This window comes from Penaeus vannamei, chromosome 19 (assembly GCF_042767895.1).
Source record: "Penaeus vannamei isolate JL-2024 chromosome 19, ASM4276789v1, whole genome shotgun sequence".
Lineage (NCBI taxonomy): Eukaryota > Metazoa > Arthropoda > Malacostraca > Decapoda > Penaeidae > Penaeus > Penaeus vannamei.
Window position 1 is genome coordinate 4687639 of NC_091567.1, and position 10000 is coordinate 4697638.

Sequence of the window (10000 nt, forward strand, 5' to 3'; positions counted from 1 at the left end):
GTTTAGGTCTTAATCGCGTATCGAATTAACATCATTAAATATTAGGTGGCGATAGCATGGAGGAGGAGAAGAAAGGGAGATGGATGATGAGGATGAATAAAAGAGGAGATAATGCGGAGGAGGAGGAAAAAGAAGTGAGGAGATAATGAGAAGGAGGAGGAAGACTAAAAGAAGAGAAGAAAAGGAAAACGATGATGATGGAGAAGAAAGGAAGATAAGATAATGAGAAGGATGATGATGAATAAATTGAGAAAAATGATGAAGATAAAGGAAAAGATAAAGAGAAGGATAAGCAAGAAGAAGAAAGAGGAGAGAAAAGGAAAAGGGCGATGAACGAGAAGAAAAGAGAAGATAATAAGAATGATGAAGAAAAGGAGAAGGAAGAAGAAAAGAGACGGGATAATGAGAAGGATGATGAAGAAAATGGGAAGAATGGTGAATAGGAAGAAGAGGAAAATGAGAGAGACGAAGAGCAAGAAAATAAGTAAGAAAAAGCAAAAAAAAAAAAAAAAAGAAGAAAAAAAAAGAAAAGAAAAAGAAAAGGAAGAGCAGGAAGAAGCAAAAAGAATACGGGAAAGAAATTGCTGGAGAGGAAATGGAAGACAAAGATTAAAAGGGAAGGGGAAAAAAGTGATCGTGAAGAAGCAGACGAAGTAAAGAGAAATAAAATAAAAGGAAATAATACAATATATTATCAATAAATAAACAAGTAAATATTTAAAAAACGACAGAGATAAAACAGGCAAATGCAGAGACAATTTAAAGAAGCGGAACGTAAAGAAACGGAAGAATAAAACACCGAATACAAAGGCAGAAAAAACAGTATTACGAAGGCATAAGAAAAAGAAGAAAGAAAGAAAGAAAGAAAGAAAGAGAAACAAAGAAATACAAAACAAAATAAACAAAAACCAACAGTCTCGACTTCCCCCGCGAAGCCTCGTTGCGCTCACACCGTGCTATTCGGACAACACAATATTCAGTCTCCTCTTCCTTCTCCGCTCTTGCCTTTCTTTTCCCCCGTGTCTCCTCCTCCTTCTTCACTCCCCCTCGCCCTTTTAAGAGAGTAGGACGCCTCTTGCCTGCTCCTTAGACACCCTTAAAGATCTCATCATCGCCTCCTCATCGTGTGAATCCCAAAGGACGTTGAGTTGGAGTGCGAATAACATATTTGTCAAGACCATCAAGTACTGCCCTGACACCGTCGGGCTTCGAACGCCGATGGATTTCGAAACCGACTGAGGAAGTTCGTTTTTTTTCCTTCCTTCTTTTTTTTTTCGGTGTGTGTCTCTGGGGTTATGTCTGTCTGTCTGTTTGTCTCTGTGTCTCTCTATCTGTCTCTGTGTTTCATAAATAAATGAAAGCAAAACGAAACGAAACTGAAACTGAAAACTGAAACGAAATAGCGATCCCTTATAACAACGCTCGGTGACGATCATATTCGCGCCAAAAATAAGATAATGCACCGTGCCTTACAAAGCTATATATATATATATATATATATATATATATATATATATATATATATATATATATATATATATCGCTCTTAAGAAATACCGATCCCTTATAACAACGCTCGGTGACGATCATATTCGCGCCAAAAATAAGATAATGCACCGTGCCTTACAAAGCTATATATATATCGCTCTTAAGAAAGAAATACAAATGAAAGAAATAAACATATATTAAACAAATCCCTTACATTAGAACGAAATAGCAGTCCCTTATAACAACGCTCCTTCACCTTCCGGCCTTGGTGACGATCACCATGTCAACAGCAAATAATGCTCAATATCTTACATAACTATGTATATCACTCTTTAAAAGAGATGAATAACTAAATAAAATAAAAAGATAAATAAAATACATACATCAAATAAATCTATTACATCAAAGCGAAATAGCGATCTCTTATAACAACGCTCCCTCACCTTCCGGCCTTGGTGACGATCATCTCCGTCCCGAGCTCGTTGAACTCGTCCCAGAGCGCCTTCATCTCCAGACTGGCGCTCACACTCACGAGCTTCGGGTGCAGGGGCTTCTTCTGCTGCTGGTCCTGCTGGTGCTGCTGGTGCTGCGCCTGCTGCTGCGACGCCTGCTGCTGCGGAGGCTTCTCGGAGATGTTCATAGGCTCTTCCTTCTGCTCTTTCATGGGCGAGCGAGGGGAGCCCGCCCTCTCCTTGGCCGAGAGGGAGGGGATGCCCGTCGGGTGGGCGGTCGGGCACGTCAGCTGGGAGGGGTAGCCGTGGTAGTCCTCGGGTCGGCCCTTCCCCGCCGCCAGGAGACACGCTGAGGGTACGAAGCAGGTGCGGGGTTAATTGATGATGAGGTAGAGGGAGAGAACGGGAAAGAATAATGATGATAATTTTAGTGGTTGTATTACGATACTGGTAATGTTAAAGACAGAGTTGATATAATATTGATAGTGAAAATAGGGATAAAATGATAAAAGTAAAATAACAGTATTGATAGTAATGGTAATACTTCACGATTGACGATAATGATAAAATTATTAAAATAATTTCAGTGAAATTAATGGTTGTAGCAAGACCAATAGAAATGACAACAATGAATCTCGTAAAGTCAAAATCAAATATTCTTTTGTTATTTTTAAAATCCAGATGTATCCACGCATACCATCTTTATGCAAAATATAATTGAAATATTTTTTGTACGTAGCAACTATGACAGCAAACCGACATAGAACCTTTGATAAACTGGGAAATAAAACTTCAATTACAAAACTTCAAGTACAAAGAAATGAAGAAAGTAACAAAAGAAAAGCAATATATATATTTGAAAACTAAAAAAAGAAAGAAAGGAAAAAACTGGAAGGTCATGAATTGTGACTTTATTTCTGTTGCCAAGGTCTTGTGCTCATAGTACTTCTTGGCAGCCGTCTACCGATGTTCTTGTTTAGCAATAATATCTATTTGAAAATGTTTTTCTTACGCTCTTTTGATTTTCATATTTATCGATGCCATTTCATATTTATCGTAAAACTGCACGTTTGCCTCTCTCTCATTCTCTCTCTTTCTCTCTCTCTCTCTCTCTCTCTCTCTCTCTCTCTCTCTCTCTCTCTCTCTCTCTCTCTCTCTTCTCTCTCTCTCTCTTCTCTCTCTCCCTCTCCCTCTCTCTCTCTCACACATATACACACACACACACACAAACATAGGTAAACACAAACACTTTCCATTACCTCAGCTCTCTGTATCTCAAAGATCATGAAAAACGCAAATAATACAATCTAGACCTTAATCATTTACGTCATCACAGACCCTCCAGTTGCGTCAAACGCGTTTCCAACACGTCGCGGACACAGCCAAGCCAATCTCCTATTTTGCCTCATCACAATCCGAAATCAGCTGACCCGCTCAGCAAAGATGGGACAGTTGCGAGCATAACAGCTGAGCATGTGTTGGGTCAGCAGCTGTGCGTTGTTTTTGAACCGACCTAAAAGGAGGAGGAGGGTTCGAGTGTTTAGTTCTGCTGCTGCTGTTGTTTTTTCCCTTTTTTCGTATCTGATTGCGAAAATAATTGTTCGATATCTCGACTGTATCGAGGTGTTCGTAATATATATATACACGAAAAAATAAGGATAATAGTAGTAATCTTCGCGGCAGCTGGCTACTGTTATACTCTGATAACTTCTTATTTATTTGTTTATTATCGTTTTTTTTTCTCTTTAGTACAGCTCTATCGCCCGGACAAAAACCACGTGACCTCCGCCGTGCCTGTCCATCTTCGCGATGTATTTCCTACGTAAAACCCTTTCAAATACCTGTTTCTCACCTCTGTTCCTCCTCCCGATCGCCCAGCTCCATCCCCGGTGCTGGACGCGGTGAAAAATGCCGGCCAGAGCGAGCACGAACAGAGATAAATGGAGTTTTAAAGTAGAGAAGGGCGTCAGTGTGCGGGAGGTAGACAGGATGGCTGGGGAAGTGTTGCCTGCTGGTCGGCGTGGGCAGTTGCTTATTTTTCTTACATTAATTATGGAGTCGAGCTCTCCACGCTTGACTGTTACAAGAAGCTATGTTTTTGTTGCAACACTGAGGAAGCTTTTGCCTGCAGGACGTGCTTGCAAAAACAAATTCGGGCATACGGGATGATATACCAGAAGCGCCACACTCACGTAAGTCGCTAATACAAATATTCCCGAAACCGAATATGGGGCTTTGCAAGTTGCAATAATTGCGGATGTGTCAACAAGGGTTTAATGATCTTTGGGGCACCGAGAAGGTGACTCTATTTTATTCTGTTTACTTTTAGTGATGTTTATGCAATATCCGGTATAGCTTTACTCCCGAGATAAGACGACCAAGTAGGTGCTGTGCCGAGACGTAAACAGATCTTCCCAGATAATATTCAGATTGTCTGCTTTTGATATCAGAATTATGTGCAAAGGCTACCTAATAAATAATAGTGTCGCTGCTACTACTACTGTCCTCATTCTTATCTTGTCTTTTTATGGCAACTGATATTACTACTACCTACTACCTACTACTACTACTACTACTACTACTACTACTACTACTACCTACTACTACTACTACCTACTACTACTACTACCACTACTACTACTACTACTACTACTACCACCACCTACTACCTACTACCTACTACCAACTACTACTACTACCACCACTACTATTACTACTACTACTGCCTACTACTACTACTACTACCTACTACTACTACTACTACTACTACTACTACCTACTACTACTACTACTACTATTACTACTACTACTACCTACTACCTACCAATACTACTACTATTACTACCTACTACTACTACTACTACTACTACTACTACTACTACTACTACTAAAACCTACTACTACTACTACTACTACCACTACTACTACTACCTACTACTACTACTACTACCACTACTACTACTACCTACTACTACTACTACTACTACTACTACTACCTACTGCTACTACTACTACTACTACTACTACCACTACTACTACTACTACTACTACCACCACTACTACTACTGCTACTACTACTACTACTACTACTACTACCACCACTACTACTACTACTACTACTACTACTACTATTACTACTACTACTACCACCACCACTACAACTACTACTACTGCTACTACTACTACTACTACTTCTACTACCACCGACGCAACCAAACGATAAGTACCACCCTACTTTTAAATCCTGTAACCCTTAGTAAATCCAGTAACCCCCCCTCCCCCCTCCCCCTCCCTCTCCCGTATCTGTCCTGAAACTCTGCAACATCATGTCTGTATTACAAAGTGTCAGAGGAAAATGATGATACATAATATCGACCAACAAGCTCTGTATTGCATTGTTTTTATATTCACCCAGAGAGGCAATGGGTGAATACCCATTGCCTCTCTGGGTGAATATAAAAAACAATTTTATTCATTCAGATAAAATATAAAAAACATATAGATATAAAATATAGAAAATAAATTTATATAAATATAAAATATAAAATATAAAATATAAAAATATATAAATATAAAAACAATTTTATTCATTCAGAGAGATAATGGGTCTTCACAACATTAATGATTATTTTCTTTATTATGATGGTTTTCCTGATTTTCATCATCATTCTTATTGTAGATCTTATAAGCTTGATTACGATAGTAACAAGAATAGAGTATAAAGAAGAGAAATGGTAGTGATGATAATGATTATAATGATAATAATAATGATAATAATGATAATAATAATAATAATAATAATAATGATAATAATGATGATGATGATGATGATGATGATGATAGTAATGATTTTAATAATAATAATAATAATAATAATAATAATAATAATAATAATAACAATAATAATAATAATGATACTAATAATGATGATGATGGTAATAATAATAATAATAATAATAATGATAATAATAATAGTAATGATAATAATAATGATGACAATGATGATACTTATAATAACAGTAATAATGATAATGATAATGATAATAATAATAAGAACAAGAATAAGAATAATGATGATAATGGTGATAGTAGTTATTATAATAACGATAATGAGAGTAATAGGAATAAACATAATAATAACAATAATAATGATTCTAATAATTATAATAACGATGATGTTAATACCAATAGATGATAATAATGATAATAACAACAGTATTGATAGTAATAATGAAAAAAAAACTATGATGACAATCATGATAATAATGATAATATCAATGTTAACAATTATAGTAAAGATAGTTAATGATAATAATGATGATGATGATGATAATAATTATAATAATAATGATGATAATAATAATAATAACAACCACCACCATCACAACCACATCATCATTATTTTTATAATGCTTTTATTGGGTTAATGAACAGCTTTCTCGTATGATTCTGTTACTTCCTGTTAATTACCAAACACTTCCCTACCCCTTTCATTAACACATAAATACCATAAAACTTTAGCTGTTTTCCTAACCAAGAATTATGGACCTAAAATCTTATTTCGGTGGATCAGAAAATCCGAGATTTATTTACGTATGATAACTAAGTTTATTTAATGATTTGAGTCATGTCTTTGAGCTGTCTATACTCTAGAGTTTTTTTTTTTTTTTTTAATTCAGGAAGTTCTGAAAAAAGAGTTATTGTATGAGTATAGTTATTGGGTTTAGATGTGGGTTGATATGGAAGTATAGTCCGTAGATGCTAGTTCTTAGTTTTTATCTGTAATATATAGATATTATATATAGATTATAATATATATTGTAATATATAAATATATAAATATAGATATATAGTCTGATATAAAAGTTCGCAGCTATTGTTGTAGTTTAAAGTATACTCCTTAGTTGATGGAAAATAGTTTGTATCTTTTCTTGTAGTTAAAACAATTATGCCACTTAGTTTAAAGTACTCCTTAGTTGATGGAATATAGTTTGCAGTTTTTTCTTGTAGTTTAAAACAATTATGCCCCTTAGTTAATTGAATATAGTTTGCTAGTAGTATTTTCTTGTAGTTTAAAACAAGCATACTCCGTAGTTACTGGAATATAGTCTGTAGTTTTTTCTTGTAGTTTAAAACAATTATGCCCCTTAGTTGATGGAATATAATTTGTAGTTTTTCTTGTATTTTAAAACAATTATACCCCTTAGTTTAAAGTACTCCTTAGTTGATGGAATATAGTTTGTAGTTTTTTCTTGTAGTTAAAACAATTGTCCCTTAGTTGATGGAAAATAGTTTGTATCTTTTCTTGTTGGAAAATAGTTTGTATCTTTTCTTGTAGTTTAAAACAATTATACCCCTTAGTTTAAAGTACTCCTTAGTTGCTAGAATATAGTTTGTAGTTTTTTCTTGTAGTTAAAACAATTATGCGCCTTAGTTGATGGAATATAGTTTGTAGTTTTTTCTTGTAGTTAAAACAATTATGTCCTTTAGTTACTGGAATATAGTTTGCTAGTAGTATTTTCTTGTAGTTTAAAACAATTATGCCCCTTAGTTACTGGAATATAGTCTGTAGTTTTTTCTTGTAGTTAAAACAATTATGTCCTTTAGTTTATGGAATATAGTTTAGTTTTTTCTTGTAGTTTAAAACAATTCTCCCTTAGTTTAAAGTACTCCTTAGTTGCTAGAATATAGTTTGTAGTTTTTTCTTGTAGTTAAAACAATTATGTCCTTTAGTTTATGGAATATAGTTTGTAGTTTTTTCTTGTAGTTTAAAACAATTATGCTCTTTAGTTGATGGAATATAGTTTGTTCGTAGGTTTTTCTTGTAGTTTAAAACAATTATGCCCCTTAGTTGATGGAATATAGTTTGTAGTTTTTTCTTGTAGTTTAAAACAATTATACCCCTTAGTTTAAAGTACTCCTTAGTTGCTAGAATATAGTTTGTAGTTTTTTCTTGTAATTAAAACAATTATGTATCTTAGTTGATGGAATATAGTTTGTTCGTAGGTTTTTCTTGTAGTTTAAAATAATTATGCCCCTTAATTTAAAGTACTCCTTAGTTGCTAGAATATAGTTTGTAGTTTTTTCTTGTAGTTAAAACAATTATGTCCTTTAGTTGATGGAATATAGTTTGTTCGTAGGTTTTTCTTGTAGTTTAAAATAATTATGCCCCTTAATTTAAAGTACTCCTTAGTTGCTAGAATATAGTTCGTAGGTTTTTCTTGTAGTTTAAAACAATTATGCCCTTTAGTTGCTGGAATATAGTTTGTTCGTAGGTTTTTCTTGTACTTTAAAACAAGCATACTCCGTAGTTGCAAGATGTAGTTTTTAGGTGCTATCTGTAGTTGGTTATGGTCATTGCTCTTAGGTGCTAGTTGTACTGTAGTATGAAATAAATGAAAATACTCCTTAGTTGGTAGTTGTAGTTAAATATAAGTATTTTGGGGGGGTTGCTGTCAATACTTGAAATGGCATAGTTTCCAGTTTTGGTCTAATATAAGTAAAGATTGAAAGTGCTACTGCCAGTCAAAAATATATATAGTGCACATTTTGGTTTAATTCCCTCCCTCCCTCCCACCCTCCGTCCTTCCCTCCCTCCCTCTCTCTCTTTCCCATCCTCCCTCCCTCCCTCCTACACTCTTTCCCTTCCTCCCTTCCTTCTCTCCTGCCACTCTCTCCACCCTTTTTACCTCCCTCCCTCTCTCTCTCTCTCTCCCATCCTCCCTCCCTCCCTCCTACCCTCTTTCCCTCCCACCCTCCACTCTCTCCACCCTTTTTACCTCCCTCCCTCTCTCTCTCTCTCTCTCTCCCATCCTCCCTCCCTCCCTCCCTCCTACCCTCTTTCCCTCTCTCCCTCCGCTCTCTCCACCCTTTTTACCTCCCTCTCTCTCTCTCCCATCCTCCCTCCCTCCCTCCTACCCTCTTTCCCTCTCTCCCTCCACTTTCTCCACCCTTTTTACCTCCCTTTCTCTCTCTCCCATCCTCCCTCCTCCCTCCTACCCTCTTTCCCTCCCACCCTCCACTCCCTCCTACCCTTTTTACCTCCCTCCCTCTCTCCTCTCTCTCTCCTACTCCCCATTCCCCTCTCCCCCCACTCCCTCTCGCTATACTGAATAGTCCCTCCCACCCTCCAATCTCTCCACCCTTTTTACCTCCCTCCTCTCTCCCTCCCTCCCCATTCCCCTCTCCTTCCACTCCCTCTCGCTTTACTGAATAGAATGAGAGCATGTGATGCGAGGAAGCACTGAGTGACGGATGCATGATACGTCTCCTGAGTGTGACGCGAGAGTGATGTAATTAAGATTGTCCAGAGTGACGCGGGGTTGATGTGAGACAGCGCTCTAGCAGACACTGGGAAGGAGAGGGAAGGGGAGGGGATGGGAGGGAAGGGGAGGGGAGGGATGGGTGGGGAATGGGATGGGAGGGAAGGAGAGGGGATGGGAGGAAGGGATGGGTGGGGAGGGAGGAAGGGGATAGGTGGTAGGGGGAATGGGATGGGAGGGAGGAAGGGATGGGAGGGAGGAAGAGATGGGAGGGGGAATGGGATGGGATGGGAGGAAGGGGATGTGAAGGGAGGAAGGGATGGGGATGGGAGGAAGGGATGGGAAGGAGAGTGGATGGGGTGGTAGGGGGAATGAGATGGGAGGGGGAAGGGTGGAAGGAAGGGATGACGGAGGGAAGGAGAGGGGGGGGGGAGGTATAGAAGGGAGAGAGGAGGGAATGGAGAAAGGAGAGAGAAAGGAGGGAAGGGAGAAAGGAGGGAGGAGGGAAGGGAGACAGGAGGGGGAAAGGGAGGGAGGAGGGAAGGAAAAAGGAGGGAGGGGGGAGGGAGAAAGGAGGGAAGGAGGGGTATACATGACGTTGTTTATTTTACCTCCGTCAAGTTCTTCTGACCATCTCTCCCCTCCCCCTCCCTTTCTTCCCATAGCCCCCACCCCTCTACCAACCCTACCCCCCTCCCCCTCACCCCCTCCTACGCCCTCACCGCCGTTCCAGGCAAGAAGGACACCCAAGGGACGGACAAGATCTTGAGTAGTATTTAAGAAATCCTGCAGGACAAG

At 38.1% G+C, this 10000-nt stretch overlaps 1 protein-coding gene across 1 annotated transcript in view; it reads right to left on the reverse strand.

Annotated features, from left to right (window-relative positions):
* LOC113824894 (uncharacterized) overlaps positions 1-10000 on the reverse strand; it is a 102250-nt gene that overhangs the window by 58704 nt on the left and 33546 nt on the right. The window contains exon 2 of the mRNA XM_070133799.1: positions 1932-2289. Coding sequence (XP_069989900.1) covers positions 1932-2289 — 358 coding nt within the window. The remainder of the gene's footprint in view (positions 1-1931; positions 2290-10000) is intronic.